The 19830-nt window shown below is 33.3% G+C and overlaps 1 protein-coding gene and 1 long non-coding RNA gene across 4 annotated transcripts in view; one reads left to right on the top strand and one right to left on the bottom strand.

The window, feature by feature from the left end:
• Positions 1–731: 731 nt before the first annotated feature.
• Positions 732–2873, bottom strand: LOC141446023 (uncharacterized). Its single transcript, XR_012453454.1, has 3 exons — positions 2485–2873; positions 1060–1497; positions 732–991 (listed from the first exon to the last, which is right to left on the bottom strand). It is a non-coding gene; the product is annotated as an uncharacterized lncRNA (long non-coding RNA).
• The window catches only part of Tmep (Transmembrane endosomal protein), a 41847-nt gene continuing 24133 nt past the window's right edge, over positions 2117–19830 (top strand). The window contains exons 1-2 of one of the 3 annotated variants that reach the window (XM_074112351.1): positions 2117–2434; positions 4458–4613. In XM_074112351.1, coding sequence (XP_073968452.1) covers positions 4461–4613 — 153 coding nt within the window. In that variant the 5' untranslated portion in view covers positions 2117–2434; positions 4458–4460. The remainder of the gene's footprint in view (positions 2435–4457; positions 4614–19830) is intronic. The other 2 variants (XM_074112352.1, XM_074112353.1) reach the window with 2 other exon arrangements.

Here is a 19830-nt window from a genome sequence, read left to right as displayed (position 1 = left end):
CTAGTCATTTCTTAGCGAAAGTGTTCACTTTAAATTTGAAGTTTCATGGAAGTAGAAGTTTCATGAAATTTGTTTTTGTTTAGAACTTCACAATATAAAATTAAATGGCTTATTTTATATTTCAAGGTTTTACTGTACTTATTTTGAAATTGATACCGTTAAAAACAAAAGATTCTCACTAAGTTAAAATTTATCTAAAGATGTAATTTTTGAAATAATCCACAAAACGCCAAAATATATATATTTATATAGATTTTCAAGCAAATAATTGAAGTCCTTTGTAAATTAACTTAAGCAAGTTCAAAAAAATCCTTTTTAATTGATGCCGATGTAGATAAATCTAGATTCAAGTATTTTAATTTATGGAATCATTCCAACAAGTCCGGTAGGAAATTCACATGATCGTAGACCTCTACTGACTATTGTAGACAATGGAAACATATCACACATGTATCGACATCGGATAGCCTGAAAGAAGAGAAAAAGGTATTGAGTTATTGCACATAGTGTGTCAGTGTAAAGAGCCCATCAGTATATCACCAGTACCGTCAACGAAATACGTATTCTAATATGTAATTAATTAAAATGGTAGGTTTTTTCGCAAAGTGTCTTTAATTATAAAATTTACTTTCGTATCATAAGAATTTCTTATTCTTACAATGTCATGCGATCACGATTTTGCTTAAGGGAGCTATATTCATTTCAAATGACTGAAATTTTGAAAATAAATTATATCATATATTTATTTCATAAAGCCAACATAGTTCAAGTCATACAAACACATTTTATTGAGTCATTAACAAATTGAACAAAAAAGAATAACTAGAATCAATTACAAGAAATTACTGGGTACAAGAAGTTTTTATCTTTTTCATAAAAATGCTAGTTTTCTTTATTATCCGTCACAAACATGTCCATACCTTCGAGCACTGAATTGCCCAGCAACTGTTTACCACTTTTCTATTTGATTAATGTGCCAGAGAAATTTAACCTGTAATTATACTGTTTTAGATGGTTTAAATGTTTTTTTTTTTTTCTATAATCTCTACCAGTTATTACCTTGCAATTAATCACTCACTCACTAGAGTGATAAAACGTAAATCTGCTTAAAACGCGTGATTGGTATCAAGCAGTTATCTCTCTCTACAGCACTCTTTTTAAGAAGTTACACAGAGCGCATACATTGGCTCCCAAATCTTGGAAGCAGTCCTTAAAACGTCCGATAGCCATGGATGCAGAGTTTTGGCATTAGTAAGTGGTATATCCTTTTCTACCGGATTCCTGGGGTGTACACCCTGACTAGAACTAGTTTTTTTAGTATGTAGGATTCTTCTACTTTTTTTTTGAATCTGATGAATTTATTTGATTTTATTTTTTTTGTTGCGGTTTGATCGCAAACAGTTGATAAACCATAGCATTCTATTAATAGTTTGTACGTCAAATACAAACCTAAATTCGACAACTCACTTTGTTTAACAAGCTTTATGGATGCTGTGACTGTAAAAATAGGAACACATAAATAACAAATATTACTAAATTTAGAAAGAGGAATTTCATTTATTTTAAAATTCTATCAGAGTCGTCCAATTGCCTACCATTGTCAGGTATCAATTCTAAGCAAAGGATTTCAGAATTATCTTGTAAAACTTTATTTCTAGATCAATTCAGAATAGGATAAAAGATTACGAATGGCATAGTAATGTATATTTTAATGGGGGAAATAATGTTCTCTTTTTCAAAGCAATTAAATTTCAAGACCCAATATTGGCGTCGATTTTCCATAGTAACCCTTATTATGATAGAAAGGATATTCTGGAAAGGTATTTATTTTTTATTTTCTTATTAAATGGAGTTAGTGTAGGATTATGTTTTAGTTTAGGTGGAAGCAAAACTTCCAGGAGAAACCTCTCCCCCACACGGCTATCAACTAGGTTAACCTAACTATATTACACTAAAAATATATAATTTTATTTCTTTAACTTTAAGAGTTGGAATATCAGATTTGGAATTTTAAATAATATTTTTTCAGTATGCTCTAAAATTGAATAGAAATCAGTAATCAGAGTTTTGTTATGGTATGGTGAGAGGGCGTATAAACATGCGCAGTGTAGTTTTCTATTCTTAGGATAATTAGCAGTTCAACTACACACAAGTCACTACAGTGCAGAATTGGTATTGGGATTAGGTGCACTAGTCGATTAGTTTCCGTTATGCCGTTCAGTCATACAACATCTTGTTTATGTGTAGACATTTCATGAGAACATAATGTTTATTGTGCGCGACTTAGTGAAAATATCGTCAAGTTCCAGTAATTTGTGATAGTGAATCAAAACAGTGAACTGCTAAGGATCGCCTTCATATTCCTTAAAGTTTCATGGCTCGAATGAGAGCTCCAGTTTAAGTGTTTTCATTCAGTGTTGAAAGTGCATATTAAGTAAGTATTTATTACATTAATTACTTAAGAATTGAGCATTTTTTTTTCACCTTAATTGTTGGCTGAATTTTCTTTTGATACAGTTTGGCATATGTTAGCAGGTCAAATACACTTAAATAGATTAGAAGAGAGTTATTGTCATGTATTGAATCGTTTGATGATAAATCTTCGAGTTTTCTTAATTTGCAAAGCTTAATTCTTTTGATTTTGATTATTTTATCTTGTGGAATAGAAAACTTTCTCTTTTAGTCTAGGAGGGGCTCTTCATCAATGTTCTTTCACTAGTTTCATTAAATGTATAGTTAGTAGATTTTTGCAAGATTCAGACAGAATTAATTGTATTTTCCTGCGATGGTGCATATGTTTGTTTTAAAACTAAAATGATACTTCATTAATTTATGCTGAGGAATTGTATTAGTTGTTTATGTGCATACTTCCATTATAATATTGACGAGACTTTTTTAGTATCCTTGAGAGTATACTAAATAACAGCTTATTATTGCTTTAGTAGTGTTTTTAACTGTAAATTAATAATAAAAAAGATTGTAAATATGAAAACTAAAACATTTTTGACCTTTTCAGAAAAGTTGAGAAGCTAGTTTAGCTCTGAAAGAAAAATTATTCAGTTTTGAAAGGTTATAGTTGTTATATTCTAAAGTAAGTAGCGATAAAGCTAATTTTGGTGTTGTAGCAACTGAACAGTTTTTTAAATTTATTGGATAAAATCGAAATTCTTAATGTCCATTCATTCACTTTTAAAGGTTAATTAAAATATACGTAAAGTATAGGAAACGTAGATGAAGATTCTTGTTTAATGGATAATTAAATCCCTAATTTAATTTTACCTTTTTAAACTGAAAGATAAGAAAATAAATTGATTTCTTAAGATAGTCAAACGTTAGGTATAATCCTTCTGATCAGAAATGTTAAATATTTTGTTCAGATAAATTTATGTTGAGTTTTACAAGATTTGTGTGCCGATTTTTGACGTTTTAATTGTGATTTAAGAAATGTTTAAGGTTTCCTAAAATCAAATCCAAGTTTAAATTGATATAAAAATTCCCAGTCGCTATTAGAGCTTTTGAATTGTGGAAGAAGAATGTTTTGGTTCAAATGATAATCTATATATTAATTTTAGTCCTTAAAGATCTTGGCTGCTTTGTTTAGGAGCTTTCTTTTTGCGTGGAATACCCACAATAGAGTTGGCCTCCAGCTCTTCGCATTGCATTTGATATGCTGCTTAGCCATCTACAACTAGAGCAGGGGAGCTTGAAATAGGTTACTTTGGTTCTTGAATCATCTTGAATGTGGAGTCGTTAAATGCTGTGGTCCTTAGGCAAGAACTTCTCCCAAACCTATTGGATATGTCAAACCAAATAAGATCCTAATGGTGTCATGATCATAGATATAGGTCCATGAATGTGATGGTGCTTAATCCCTAACTTTTCCCAGCTTTTTACAGTACCAAGGGCTACTTTGGCTTTATTTTATAGTGATGATTCCAAATCATCTTCTTGTCAACAATATCTCCTAAAAACTTACCTTCCTTGAAAAAGGATTTTTAGTCTCGCCGTTTCTAACGTCGGCTCATCGTTAAACGCCCCTTCTATTCCAGGAAAGTAGAAAAGACAGCGAACTAAATGGCTACGTCCACTGTATGTCTCTCTTACGTTTGTTTTCCTTGAGGTAGGCTAACTTATCTCATTTAAATATAATATCTGAAGATATTATTGTATAAAATCTGATAGAGTGATTTTCAACTGACGTGTTCAGTATGTTTTGTGAAATCACCTTTTACTCTTTCAATTGATATCTATTGATATCATCTGCTTTAATTTATGATTAAGCAATAAATGTTTCTTATTCTAGTTTAATTAGATTTTTATCTACATATTAGTACAAATAAATTCTGTAAGGATTAACATGAAAAAAAAAACGCATCCAGACATATTTCAATAATATTTATAAGAAATTTTTAATCGCGCTAACACTCACATCCACTCATCTGATCTTAAATGTTTAGGTGATGTCGTCAGAAGCTGGCGCAGCTAATAGAACGGACTCTCTAGACGTCACACCAGCAGTATGGGTTGGCAGTGGGATATTTCTTCAGACAAAGATGGCCCAAGGAATGGCTGGAGCTGCTGTTTGGCTAGCGTTATTTCTAACATGTCATCAAGTAAGCTTTCTTGGTTTTATAACATGGATTTTGAATTAACCCTGACAGAACTGTCCTATCGGCTAGTTTTAATTTTAATCAAATTAGATAACTTCTCAAGTCGCTTGATTTTTCTGATTTTTGAGTGTAATGTAACTTTTTAAGAATGAAACAGTTCAAAACTGTTCCTTAACTATACGTTAAGAATTTGGAACAGGTTTCTTTATGAGGTTCTTTCTGACAGTTAATGCAATTGCCTTCTCAGAGACCGGTCGTTTTCATTTTACGTTTCTTGTGATACATTACATTAGTTAGATATAATTTTGCTATTGAAGTAACTTGCTACTGATTGTCATGCTTACTATCGTAGCACGCATGTTTATTGTACACCTGACTGGTTTCGGACAAAATTATTCAGAGGTAGTTTAATCAGTTTAGGTTTGGAGATTTCTGCTGCACTTTTGTTTCTGTCTTTCGCTGACTTTGTTGACTGTCGCTTAAGTAGTCATGGTGGCCGTAAGTCCGAAACCGATACTTGCAGAATGGATACAATCAACGATAGTTAAGAGTGTCTTGTTTCCTCTCTGCAATCAAATTTATCAATTAAACACGTTGAACAGTAGATGAAATCTCGTTTCTTTTATCTTTATCCGTTTTGGACATTCTAACTTTGGAAATGTTATATGTGTATCACATAAGTATTTTTTTGATATATCTTGTGTTTTCTATAGTCAAGCCTTAATTATTTTTTGAACGTTCTCAAGTATTTTTTTTTAATTGCGTTGTGATTTTATAAAGAGAAAAGCTCGACGTTTTGTAATGGTTTCTTTTTCTTGTTTTATTTTATTTTATTTTAATTTAATGTCTTCAGATTTTTAAGAAACAGAAGCAGGTTATTAATACCTTTAAAATTTAGTATAATGCCCTTAGCATATAATCACCCGATGGTTCAATAGATGAACCAAGAATTTGCTTTAGCTCATATAATTTGTCCAGAAAGGTTGATGAATGAATATGCTACTTCTACTGGGTAATTTATGTGGAAAAAATAGTCCACCAAGATTTCCATAATCCTTCTCGATCTACTTCTCTAGAGTATGACGTATGTGTTCTTAATCAGGTTGGAACTTACAATATTTCTTTCATTTCCGTAAATATTAATATTTCCATGAATAAATCTAAATACTTAATCAAGATAACGGCTTTTTTCTGATTCTCTCTGTGATTTACAAAATTTGTTAGAAACATTGTTCCTTGATTGTTTCATTACATATTCTTTGTACTTAACAATTTTTGTCATCACTGGAGGTTCTTTTTTTCACGTAACAACGAAAATTTTGTGATGTGTAATATACCGGTTGACTGGGAACAATTAGAAGTGAATGTATCATGATGAAGGTCATGCAGATGTTAGTGTGTAGCCCAGATTTTTCCTGGTTGTTCCTCAATTAGTTTATGCATATATATGTACCTAATCCGGTTGTTAGACGTTAAGGCTCCGTCTGAAAAATTAGGCGATTACTCTACTTTCTACTTTTTATAAATATATTTACGAACTTTCTTGTATTTTCTTTAATGGCAGTGCATTGAATTTCAAACATTACTAAAAAAATTATTTCAGTAGCAATACAAAAATAAATACGAGTAAAATAATTTGTAAAATATTGTTATAAAGTTGAATGATAACCTTGTCAGAGATATATTACCGTGGTAAACGTGTTTAAAAGTTAAAAACCAATTTATGTATAAAAAATGATTACAAAAGAAAATTTACATATTCAAACTAAATTCATATTAATTTTAGTCACACTGTGGGGGAATTTTTTTTTAAACTTTCTGTTACTACAATTCTTAGGTTTTAATGAATAATCATACTCGAAACTCCGAATTAATCCCTATTAATTTTATACAGTTGATAAAAATCTTATATTCCCCTTATAAAGGGCTATTTGAGAAAAGTTATAGGGAAGACTAGAAGAGATAGAGTTAGAAATGCAACTGTAAGAAGAGACTTGGGTGTACAACCGGCCATAGAGACAGTTACAGCAAACCAACTCCGCTGGTATGGCCACGTAACAAGAATGATGGAGGACGAGTGGCGAAAACTGTGGAGGGAAGAAGACGTCGAGGCCTTCCTAGAAGAACATGGGAGGAGGAAGTGAGGGCCGGTCTGACATCAAGAGGAATTGAATGGGAAAGAAGGAAGGAACTAGCCAGCGACAGAGCCGAATGGAAGAAGCTATGCAAGGCCCCTACACTGCTGACGCGGTAGAAGGGGAATAGATTATGATGATGATGATGATTATATTCCCCTTAAATATTTTTTGAAAGCGAAGCCTGCCCTTGGAAGTGCCCAAAAAATTAGGAATTTTCCGACCAAAATGTTTCAAATAAAAGTTTTAGATCTTTGTTTATTTTATGGATGTACGAAGTTGAAAAAAAAAAAGACCAAGAAAAAGTGGGAGCTATTTTCGAAAAAACCTTCAAAAACGTGAAAAAATCTACTTTCAGTTGAGTACTTTGTTTCGATCTCTACATTTTTAAGCAATACTACTTTTAACTGGCCTTGAAAGTCTATAAGTGATAGGATCGTCCGTTACCCTGAAATGAGATTCTAGCGGAAAATTTGCCCTCCCCTCTCCACTGGAAGTCCCCCAAAATAGAATTTTCAAATTTAGGAAATCGGTACATTTTTTTGAGGGAAAATCTAAAAATAAAAATAAAGTGGTATTTTTGTACTGAGAGATTTTGAGCTTCCAATATTTTTTCATTTTGGAGCTAGTTTTCTATTAACAACTTTGAAAATTTTCATAATTTTTTTTTTTAAATCACATTTTCTAAATCAAATCGAATATTATGGTGGCACGAGTAGGAAGCGTATCCTCGAGGAAGGCGCACTAAATTCTTTTTTCCATTTCATTTTTTGTGTGCATTTTTAAAGTTGCCATCACCCAGATTTCCCTGCTGGAAAAACCAGTTGTTAAGCACCGTTTTTTTCCCCCTACATACCATGAAATCTTTCTTTTATTATGTCTCCAGTTGGTCCAGTTACTTTCTTGTATTTTCCAAAGGTGGGGCATAAATTCAAGTATAACTCGCGTGTAATTGTATATAATCTCGACTTTCACCACAAATATGTACGTTGCTGCAAATAAATAAAAATTTCCCTGCACCTAGTTTTTTTATGTTACATATTTTTCCGGACTGGGCTTCGTTATATTATCATTTATATCTGTTAATGTTTAGATTTATTGTTTAATTAGCATTTGTGGGAATGTTCCTACAGTAGAGAGAGTCTTTTAAATTAAAAATGTAAGTTTTTTTTTTTTTTTTTTTTTGTAATTATAGTTACTTCTAAAAATTAAAATGTAAACTCTATTTTAATTCGATCTAAAAGAAATTTATCGCAGAATGGCTTGCAGAATTGTAGAAAGGGAAATTGAAAGTTCGCAATGTGAGTGCTTTACATCAGATTTGAAAGGAGAAATTAGTACATGCTCCGACAATTAGAGAGAGACTTTGTGCAAATAGAGATGGAGACTCCGCGAAATTAGAGACGGTGATTGTTTACCAAGAAGATCTGTACTTTAACGCCATCTACTCTGATTTAAAGGGAAACATCGTTGGCATGTGTAACTAATTCCAAATACGACACTTCTTTCTTGTTCTTTTATATGTCCCCCCAACCATCTTTGTCCCAGAGTCCAGCAACAAACAGCAGCCCAACTTGCCTGTTAGTTCCGCGTAATTATATTTTTACATACACTCCTTGTGACTTCTAGTGCAACAACAGTTCTCTAGCCTCTCCAATTCACAGAGGCGAGATCTTTTATCTAATCATCTTGTTGGCCAGAAACATAACGGTGGAGAAGTGACAGAATATTGAAGGCCGGTGACATCATTGTAAGTTGGTTAGTTGCGGTATAGCGCCAGAAGAAAAAGAGAAACGGTAATGTGTTTCTTAAAGAGGTTTTGCGACTTGACAAACTCTCTCTTCTTATCTAGCTCGTGTATGATTAAATGGAATTGTTTTTTTAGAAAAACTTACGTAGCGAGGAGTTTGTGCGTGTGCCCCGGCATTATGGCTTCAGTCGAAACTGCGAACATTGCTGAATTTTGTGTTGTCTTCTTATCCTTCGTAACAAGTAGTAATGCAATTGTACAGTATACAAGTTGTGGGTTTTTTTTTCTGAGTGCAATTTTCTTGTTTACAAATTGTGTGCTAGTGTGGAAATGTAATAAGCATAATTCGAAACACTTCAAATTAGAGCAGGTTGAAATTCTTTATTCCGAACAAAAGTGATAAATTATGGGGTTTTCTTAAAAACGGTTCAAAGACTTTTGGACTACTATTTGAATACAAGAAGATCTATAACTTTTAATTGAAATTAATTAAAAGCTTGACTTAAATGGTTTTTAAGCGTGCTTAGTAGCTCTTAGTGGAAGAATGAAGTTAAGTATTCTTTTCATGAAAAATCATCCTCCGAAATTTGGGGACAACTTTGAAGAATGGCCACTTCCATTTTTTCTGTAAATTTCAATGGCTTTATTTGAATTTGAAACCAATGTACGTTACGCCACATCAATTTTGGTTTTAAAAATTTTTACTTCCTTAAAGAATGTTGTATTTTAGAATTTTTCTAGAGTAACCGGTGACGTCATACGAATAATATTCCAGAAATTCTAATTATGAGGAAGTATTATGTATTTCAAATGTTTCAAACACTAAATCAACGGAAGTATGCTCAGGCGGAAATTATGGTACCTTCTTGATTAAAAGGAGTAAAGGCGTAAATATTTTATTAATTAATCCCTGCAAAGATAACTGTCTGCAGATAAAATCTAGACATTAATGTGTGCGAAGGACGCTAATGTTTGGTATTTTTTTTAGAGACGAGATTACTTTTAAATTTAGAAACCCAGCGAAAAATATTTATCTAATGAACAGTAACCCAGATTAAAATAATCCTTAAATGAGCTAGAATTTAAATAATAAATTTGCCTGAAATAAACTTATTTTTAAATGACAAGTTAAATTCTTAGAAAGATACTGAGTATAGTAATGTGTTCTGAATTTGTAGGGTTTAGATTACGTAAGCATAACAGTTGGAAGTAATTTATTTCTCATCATTTGTGTCTTATCTAGTGCGCAGTTTCTATTCTATTAATTGGAATTAGATTTTATACTTAAGACATGCGTCTACAATTCGTATGATTGTAAATAATTGGAGTAATTGTTTCTATTGGTTGGATATTTATTACTTCTCCTTTCCTGTGGAAATTTTTTTAATTTTTGAGTTCTCGCCAGAAATGGTGGCTTTGAGATGCCACGAGTGAGAAAACGTTTTTAGGGGGCCGAGTAACTTGGTACATCAAGAGAATGATATAGTTGAAATTTTAAATTTTGAGTGGGTGCCACTACAGGAGGAGGGAGGACGCGGCAGTAAGATTTTGGCGGAACTCGGTCCACGGGCAGTACCCATTTTAATGAAGGAAGTTTTCAATTTTTGACTTTTATTTTATTAAACCTTTGGGTACTTACAACAGTGTAGATTGTGAAATGAGTGGTTATGAATCAAATCACCATGACCTAAAAAGATCCTTCTGTGGCTCCCTAATGTGTCAGTGTTTGTCCTTGAATCTAGGCGTTTGATATGAGACTGAATGTTTGTAGGTTGAGCTCGAGCTTGTCCGAGGGTTTGCCAAACCCAATTGTTTACACCCATCAACTATCTCTGCTGCGGGCTTTGTGTGTATTGAGTTTTGGATGCCAGTGATTTTCTTTCTTTTTTATTTTCTATCTAAAGGCTCGTCAACATCTGAAGTCATTGGCGCCCAGAGCTCTTTTTGCGGACAGTGAGCTGTAAGAAGCTCCTATAGGAAGAGAAACTCTTACTATAAGAGCCAGCAGCTGGGTTTGGACTTGTGATCTCCTCGTTGGAATGCAGTATTCACTAACAACGCCGCAATCCCTTCCCTGGTAGTGTTAGTGTTGTTTGGCTAGGATACTCGAGAGACGTCAAGATCTGTGAAGAAGTAGCTAGTTCACTGCCCCCTGCAGGGTCACGTATTTGATAAATATAAATCTATAAAATTAATTTGAATTGTTTGCACAGCGATAATTAAAAAGTCGGAGAATGGGAACGTTTGAGCGATTTGAATATAGTTTTCAATATAGCTTTTATCTAATACTTATCTCTTTTGTTTCAGATTCTTTTTTTTTGTATTTAAGGGGAATTCTGGGACAGCTGTGGTGACGTCAGCGTCCTTCAAAAGCCTTGCTTAGTTGTAGCGAACACTATCCAAACTATAACGTTTAGTAAAAATTTTAAATCAGGTTATTTTTTTTTTCTTTTAAACATTATTATAATAAGAACAAGTCTTGTGAGTGATCGTAGGTGATTTTTTTTTTTTTTTTAATTTAAGGCGTACCAACTTGCTGCCAATGAGTTCTTCTAATTGAGAGCAGGATGTTTGCAATCTGTTCCTAGATAGTAGACAAGTAAAAATTGAAGTCAGCCTGCCTGACTGGGTGGGTCATTGAACCCGGTCGAGGATTCTCTGGTTTACACTCCATTCGTGCTGCCAATAACCGTCATTTCCTTCTCTTTGTTTTTTTTTATCAGCTTGGTTGAGTATTTTCAGGCCAGAGCGATTCCTACGATTTTCTTTTAACTTGGAAGAATACTAACGGCACTTGTATATTCTTTGATCAGTTAGGACGCGTGAATCTCTGATCATTGATCATGTTGTGAAGATGTCGTCTAATAGAGCACCTTCTTGTTGTAGGGTTGTAGATACAGGCAGATCCCGCATGTTCAGCAGCAGTTCAGTCCTCAGCAGGAGAGTTACTTGGGATAGTGAGAAAGCAAGGTCTCTATTGATGGCAAGATCCTGGAAACATGGACATTTTTGAATCATATTTTTAATTAGTTGAGGACGAATTCTTTGCAAACTTGCTCCTGATAAAAGTCATAGGTCAAAGGAATCGGTTTCGAACTCAAGAAGTCTATTGTAAGAATTTTATAATATAAATTTAGTAAGAGTATTCGATGCATTGGATACCAACTGTATACTAAGTAATGCCATTTATACATTTAGGACAATTAAACAATTATTTAACAATTCCATCCTCGAAGCCAATTTTTCTATTCTAATTAATTATCACAGGAAGAAAAAGTCGCTAGTATTGCTATAAACTGTGCCCTGGATTCCTCCATTCCCCATCGATTTATGGCAGACTTTAAACAGTGTAGTGGGTAAAGGTTTAAATTATTGATAGTTCCGTGCGAAGAGTGTACAGGAAGAATTAATAAATTAAAAATTAACAGGTTCGGTTCTGAGCTCGTTCAATTTCTTTCTTTCTTTGTGAATTAAAAAGAAAATTGATAAAAAAATTATAAACTATTGAAGATATGTTAAATGAAAGCAAAACGTGATCTTCATTAATTACTTTGGCTTACTTTCAACACGAGAAGGTAGAGTAACGCTTCACTGTGTAGGATCATAGAGAGATGTGGAGAATCTGGAATTCCAATGAAATGTGAAAACCATTGAATGGAAATTTGCATTTTTTTTTGTTTAAGAACGCGATTATGATAAATTACCGAGAGAAATGTTTTAGATAAAAGTGAGATTGGTCGCCATCTTTATTCAGGTTTAAAAAATAAAAAAAATAAAAATCGGAACAGTAGAAAATCACAGTACGGAAAGTGTAGCTCTTCAGAAGGTACCCCAATACCAAAACTGAGTTGTTGCGGATTTTCTATTTTATTTTTTTTAAATGATTTAAGGCGCTTCAACATCTAAGGTTATTGGCGCCCGGAGCTTTTTTCAGTGCACTGCCGTCACCGGACAGTGTTCTCTCATTACAGACAACTTTGTCCATCACCACCGGACAGTGAGCTGTAAGAAGCTCCTCGGAAGAGAAATTCTAAGGGTCAGCAGCTGGATTCGAACCCAGGACCTCCGCGTGGAGGATTTTCTATTATTGTGATTCTATCGCCACATGCACTCGCATTATTATTATTATTATTATTTTAGAATATGTTTTGTGCTCTGAGTAGATTAAAAACTTCTCATTTATCCGGTGTTTTCCTTATCGAGTTTATAACTTTAGATCTCGCGAGAGCAACCTTCTCTCCCAGTCTTGGGAATCCATTTTACAGCCATATCCTACGCAAGCACTACAAGGTGACAAACGTTATTAGTTCCTCCTTCGGTGAGGGATCCATCGCTGTGACCAACGCACACACGGCTTATACAACACCTTTTGTCCATGCCCATCTTTTTTCAACTTTTTTCTTTTTAACTCATTTCTGCATCGACTTCTTTACATCCAATTCTTTATAATTTCGCCAATGACTTGATTACGTGATGGAGGCAAAGGGTTAAGAGGAAATGAAAATGATAATTACAATAATGTAATACAAAAGAAACGCAAAAATAGTTTGCTGTTCATTATTTTTGGTAACTGAATCATAGTTTCAATAGGATGAAAAAAGTAATGCCAGTTTCAGTTATTATAAACTTTATTATGCCGGAGCTTTCGACCCAGGGACTAGGTCATCTTCAGGGCTAGTTTACAATATACTGTTTTACATCATTAGAGAGTTGGTGTGTCTTCTGTCTTGTCTGTTCATGACAGACAGAATATTCAGCTCAGCAGAATAAAGTTTATAATGACTGAAACTTGGCATTAATTTTTTCATCCTATCAAAAATAGTTTGTTTGTTTTTTTACTTGAGGGTCATTCCATGTCAAATCAACACAAAAAAAGACCATTTTTGACCTCACCATCTCGGATTTTCTTGAAATTTGGCACATGTGTACTATTGGTATAGACTTGGAAAAATATGAAATTTTACTGTGATATGTCAACTGGTTTATGAGTTACAGGGCTGTAAAGTTGCCAAAAATGGACTGAAAAACAGGGAACCCCGTGTTTTTGAATTACTGTAGAAGCTTTCCTAATTGAGCTACAGACTTGGAATTGGTGTCATTTTATAGCATATATAATGCTCTTTCCTGTGATATGCGACACCATATGGGTTAGGAAAAATAAAATTTGTTAAATTTAAATTTAAAATTTAAATTTTAAATTTTTTAAAAAGTACATATTTTAAAATTTTAAAATTAATTCTATGAATAGATAGTAGTGTTATGAATCACTGGCCAAAATATTAATTTGGGACGACAATGGCTTCATTGTTAAAAAAATTTAAGACTAAAGCTCCTTTTCATGGAAAATATATTTTAATAAAATTAAAGTAATAAATAAATTGAAAATAGTAATAATGAATCAATGAATCATAATTAATAATTATTAAGATTTAAAATATTGATTTTGAAATCATTTTTAGAATTAATAATTATGATTACAGTAATTATTCATATTAATTATAATACATTATTTTAATGAAATTATGCAGTTAATCAAATTATACAAAAATAATTCAATTCAATATCTTTGTTCAAGAATAGTCTTCTTTGGCTGAGATATCAGCCTCTTTAAGTTGGTTTAAGTCGGCAAAGGGCCTTGTGATTGCGTAGGGGGTTCGGTAAAGAGACTGGCAGCTCATGCCAGTTTGCAACGACCCTATGAAAATCAAATTCAAACTTCACTACAACTTTTTGAGTGGGCAGTAGAAAACATCACCAACATAGACTTTGCATATTCAACCCAGGAAGACTATGTTGAATCTGAGTATTTTTTAAAAAATCGGTTTGCTCAAGCATTGGCTATTAAAGGAACACAGCAATATCATGCTTTCATTCCCAGAAGTAAATCCAAAATATTGGTTAAAAACTTTTCTATGAACTCAGAAGCTTGCGAAATGGAAGTTTCAAAATTCCCTGATAAACTAAAATTAGCCGACATATCAGGTTATATCAGTGTAGTCTATAAAGAAACTGGTGGCTTGGATATTTTTTTAGAGAAAAATGAAGAACTTGATGAAGTAAAAGTAACTTTGCTTCATCCAGCTGGTCCCTCTAAATCATCTCGCATCCAAGAAATGCCGATATTCTTAGGGTCTCAGTAGTGGATGTTTTGATAAAAATTGATCCTGTGACTCTGACTGGAAGAACTTACATATGTCCTACTAGAAAGTGACGCATGTCAAACAAATGAAGCGTTTTCAAGCTTAAAATAATAAAGAGATCCTATTACTTAATAGTATGTTTTACTTTGGACTTATTAGTGGAATTATTTTTAGCATTATTGTATTAACATGAATTCAGAGTTGAATTAATCGGATTGGAGCTTTAGTCTTAATTTTTTTTAACAATGAAGCCATTGTCGTCCCAAATTAATATTTTGGCCAGTGATTCATAACACTACTATCTATTCATAGAATTAATTTTAAAATTTTAAAATATGTACTTTTTAAAAAATTTAAAATTTAAATTTTAAATTTAAATTTAACAAACTTTATTTATCCTAACCCATATGGTGTCGCATATCACAGGAAAGGGCATCATATATGCTATAAAATGACACTAATCCCAAGTCTGTAGCTCAATTAGGAAAGCTTCTACAGTAATTAAAAAACACGGGGTTCCCTGTTTTTCAGCCCATTTTTGGCAACTTTACAGCCCTGTAACTCATAAACCAGTAGACATATCACAGTAAAATTTCATATTTTTCCAAGTCTATTCCAATAGTACACATGTGCCAAATTTCAAGAAAATCCGAGATGGTGAGGTTCAGACCCCGTGTTGATTTGACATGGAATGACCCTTGAGAAACATTACGGACTTATTTTTAGTTCATCTTCAGATTTAAAGGAAGGAAGTAGAAATAAGGCCCACGAGTAATCAGGATTAAATCCTTAATTACACTCGTGACTTATTTCTACTTTCTTCCTTTCAACTTGAAGATGAACATAAAATAAGTTCGAAACGCTTTTCGTGTAAACAAAAAAAAAGAAATTTTAAAATAAATTGACTCTTTATGTAAACAGATTATTAATAAATTTAAAAATCAATAGAATAAATTTGGCAGCGCTTGAGATAGAAACATTTATTTCAGAATGATCATTTATTACAGATTACATTCTGTAAAAAATAAACCTGTTATAAATAATTCCAGTGAAGCTAAATTAATGGCAGTTATTCAGAACATTACAATGTTTTGCATTTGTTTGAATATTTAAATAAAAGAAATATTCAAATAAACCCTTAACATTGAAGTCATTCAATCAATTTTATAAAATACTTTTTAGTCATTGATTGGTTGAAAGGGTGACATGAAAGGCCGCAGTAACTTTATAAATATAGTACTTGATAATATTGTTATCAGTTGCTCTGATCAAACTTGGCCTGTATAATACTTGATTTTCCTTTTTCTTTTTTTTTAATTTTTTTAAATTTTCTTTTATAGACCTAAGATTCAGAATGGTGTGTAAACTGGTGATTGCATCGGATTTAGAAGAGCTCTCTCCTGACACAGTCTGCACGCTGATATTGACTCAGGGGCTAAAGTCGCTCTAATGCTCAACCATTTACTCCAACCTTGCAATTTTGGGCAAAGTGGGGGCCATCCCATTCACGGCAACTACCACAGCTTAAAAGGAGTCCTCGCGATAATGCGTAAAATATGAAAGTGTGTGTAAAGTTGGGCAGGAAGAAGAAATGGCACTTTATGCATGTGGCTTTCCGTGTGGCTGAGTTCGGCACTTCTGTGGGGGAGGCTGTGACTCCCTAAAAAAGCCCTGGGTGCTTTACCAATGCCCTGTTTTTTTTTAAAGCTTCACGATATTTGCCAACAATAACTGCAATACAGTGGTACGATTCTATCAAGCTGAACAATGTAAAGCCGCATTGAAGCATTAAAGGAACTAACGAATTTGAATCATATCGGGTAATCGGAAGTGCAACGGCTAGATAGTCTTTGTGAGATGGATGTATTTGGTTGAGGTTACAAGATGGCTACTTAAAAATACAGAACGCTCCCACGGTGGCTGCAGTTCAAATCGGCCTTAAATCATCTGCACCAGTATTTATTCTTTTACTAGTTGCCAACTATGAATATAAGGGGCAGTAAGAGAGAATCGTTTGGTGGTTCAGGAGATTTTGCTTCTACTTAAAGTTAACCTCGGAACCACTTGTTTCTCAGTCTAACTCTACCAAGATCGCAGAAGTTCCAAAGTACTGCGCTAAGACGCCCCAACACCGTATTCCAGTAAAATATTTTTAAACTCGAATTTAAAGAGGAGAGCCCTGGTTCCGTGACCCCGAGCAAGCAGTTCTGTTAATGCTGTCAGAAGGGGGCTGACTGTTTATTGCGGCAACTAAACTCTGGCCACGGAATTAATTTAAAAGTGGCTAAAACAAGGGGGCATTAGCTAATAGCTAATATAGCTATATAACTTGTACTAACTAATTTAAACTTGTTCACCATAGTAACTAGATTTTGGTTTGTGCTGTCGACTGGTGGACAAGCCCTAGCCGGTCTTTACTAACTCAACTCCATTACTCTGCATGCTTCAGCTCTATGCTATCGCCATTGCTGTTTTCATGTAATGATCAAAATTGCTGGCCAATTCTGCTCGTAAAAAAAGAGAAGAAAGATCGCTTCATATTTTTGAAATAAGTCTTCAACAGAAATATGTATTTTGATGTCACTTTAATACGAAAAACCTATTTTAGAAAAATAAATTGACATCAACTCTGTCACGACTAGTCTCCAAGTTCAAACTCACTAGGTTTCTCCTAACTTCCGATATTTGCGCCACATTTACTTCTTACCAACATTATATTAAGTTGTAAAGCCATAGATTACACAAAAAATGTAACCTTACAGGAAATCCTGCACCAACCCGTTTTCGAGAACGGCCCTAAAAATAATTTTTCTACAAATAATCAATATATGCAAATATCTTAGCATATGTAAATGGATATCATGTGAAGTTTTAACAAAATCTTAGAGGCCAATCTTGGGGAAGTCACAAAATGCAAAAAAAAAGTCCATTCATTGAAGTGGCTCTAACGGTCATTAGATTTTTTATTTTCAAATTTGGTAATTTTGTTTCATAATTTAATTATTTATATTATTATAAAAGTGGCATTGCAATAAACAGTGGATGGCACACAAGGGGAAAGCCTCTTTCCCAGAAGTGCCTAATAGAATTTTCCAGGAACAGTTTGAAAATAAAAGCTTCAAGTTCAAAGGAAATCGTTTGGCGACATCTTGGTGAAAATCTGGAAAAATTTATTCAATCAGGTTCATACTACCGCTTGAACCATTGTAACCTAAACCTTACTGTTACTCCTAGGTCTGCACCTAAGCTAAATGGTGAAGTTTAGGAATTTCCCCAATTTTTCCCTTTTTCTGAATCACCATGGACACACAAAGCCCCCCCCATTTCTCAGTACTCTTAAGTGGAGTAATTGAAAGTCAGAAATTGGCCATTATGTCTGTGAGAAATCATAACAATCTCAAACGTCGTTATAATTTTTTTAAGATACCACTATTGTGATTGTGACACTAAAGGGGTCGCTTCTTCGTTGAGTGGAATAATATAGCATCTACTGTGAGAGTTGGGAATGCTCACGCATGTGCGTTAGAGTTATCTTTTTGTGATCAACAGTTTTTGGCAGCCGATGGTCTTAAACTGCAACACTCCTTAGGTTTATAGACACGGCCTAATGTTACCTCTATCTCTTTAAAAGGCTCTGGGATACTGAAGGGTATAATGGATTAGATAATCAGCCATTGCTCCTCTATCTCTTACACACACAGTGTATATGATAACACCGAACTTCTATTACTAAAATTACTTTTTTTTCCACATTTATTTTTCTTTATCTGTATTAATTTACTATGAAATGGTAATGTGTTTACATGTTATGGTAAACAGTCAGTTTTATAACGTATTCGCATTAAATATACAAGTATGATAATTTAGCGACATTACTTAGAAGACCATAGTTTTTTTTTTTAATTTGTAAATTGATAGAGGGCCACGAACAACGTTCAAATTCTATGTTCTTGTCCATCGTTGCCTTCACCAATTTTTATTGTACTGTATACAAAGTGGCGGACAAAATCCAACTAACTACAATCAAGGAAAACTAGGCCTGATCAACAAAACTTTAAAATAATATAATTTCACGCAAGTGCAAAGATAGGTTATTGTTAACTCATTCGCTTTTCTTGTCGCATGTAAAAGTAAAATGAATTCCGTCTAAAATGAATGACCAGAATTTTATTTCATTTCAAGAACTTGTCACCTTGCTTTATTACTAGCAATGAGTGAACAAATAAGTGGACACGAAATTGGCTTTATTAGTAAAATTTTATTTGCAACAGTACCATCTAGTAGTATTTTAAATTTTCTTTTTCAACGCAAGAAAAAGAAGAAAAACTTATTCCCCGTATTAACTGTAAATGTGGACAGTGCCTGCTGTACATACTTAAACAGCTGTACTTATCAGCTGTTTAGTATGCAGTATTTACCGCTCTGTTTTCTCCTCCACTTATCCATTCTGAAGTCTCGTTCTGTCCGAGGGTCGTTGTACTTGTGTTCGTAATTTATATTTATTTATCATTATTAAAAAATCTATTTATGTAATATATAAAGGTTTACAGAGTATATTTTCTCTTTTTAGAAGTAAGTGTAATTATTCTGACATTTCTTGTGTATTATTAGAGAGTTTCAGACCAGTCTCTAAAGTGAATATTCAGTGTAGATTTTTTAGTTTCGCCAGTGTGAAGGCTTCTTAGCCAGTCATGTGAATAAATAAGTCTTCAAAAATCTCCAAGGTCTCAGTTTCCCACGTTAATGATCAGTTAGTTATAAATTCACTTGAAGAGAAAATAATAAACTTATATCATCATTCAAAATTTGGTAAGTTTCTTAGCTAGTGGCAGTAACTTTTCGGAATTAGGCGATATTTCTCATTATAAAGTGTTGATGTAGTAAATGGAGATTCTCAAGGTTCAGTTTATCAAATTCACGGATCAGCTGTGTCGCACATCTTGAAAATGGACAGCATTAAGTGATCTACGTTATAACGCACGATCCCTAATAAGTATAGCAGATCATCCAAAAAAAAACTGGAATTGCACCAACCAGAGTCCTACTGCAATCTCCGGGTACTTCTTGAGCCTCAAATTCTGCATTTTAAATGAGAACAACTAATGCGAATTAGTCAATTGTGAAATAGATCGATAAAAATTAATTTTGAATTCAATGTACAAGTGTTCGGGTTTTTTTTTTTCTCAGTACCCAAA

This window comes from Rhodnius prolixus, unplaced genomic scaffold (assembly GCF_049639745.1).
Source record: "Rhodnius prolixus isolate KJV_2025 unplaced genomic scaffold, Rpr scaffold_1, whole genome shotgun sequence".
Taxonomy (NCBI): Eukaryota; Metazoa; Arthropoda; class Insecta; order Hemiptera; family Reduviidae; genus Rhodnius; species Rhodnius prolixus.
This window is presented reverse-complemented; position numbering and strand designations above follow the sequence as displayed.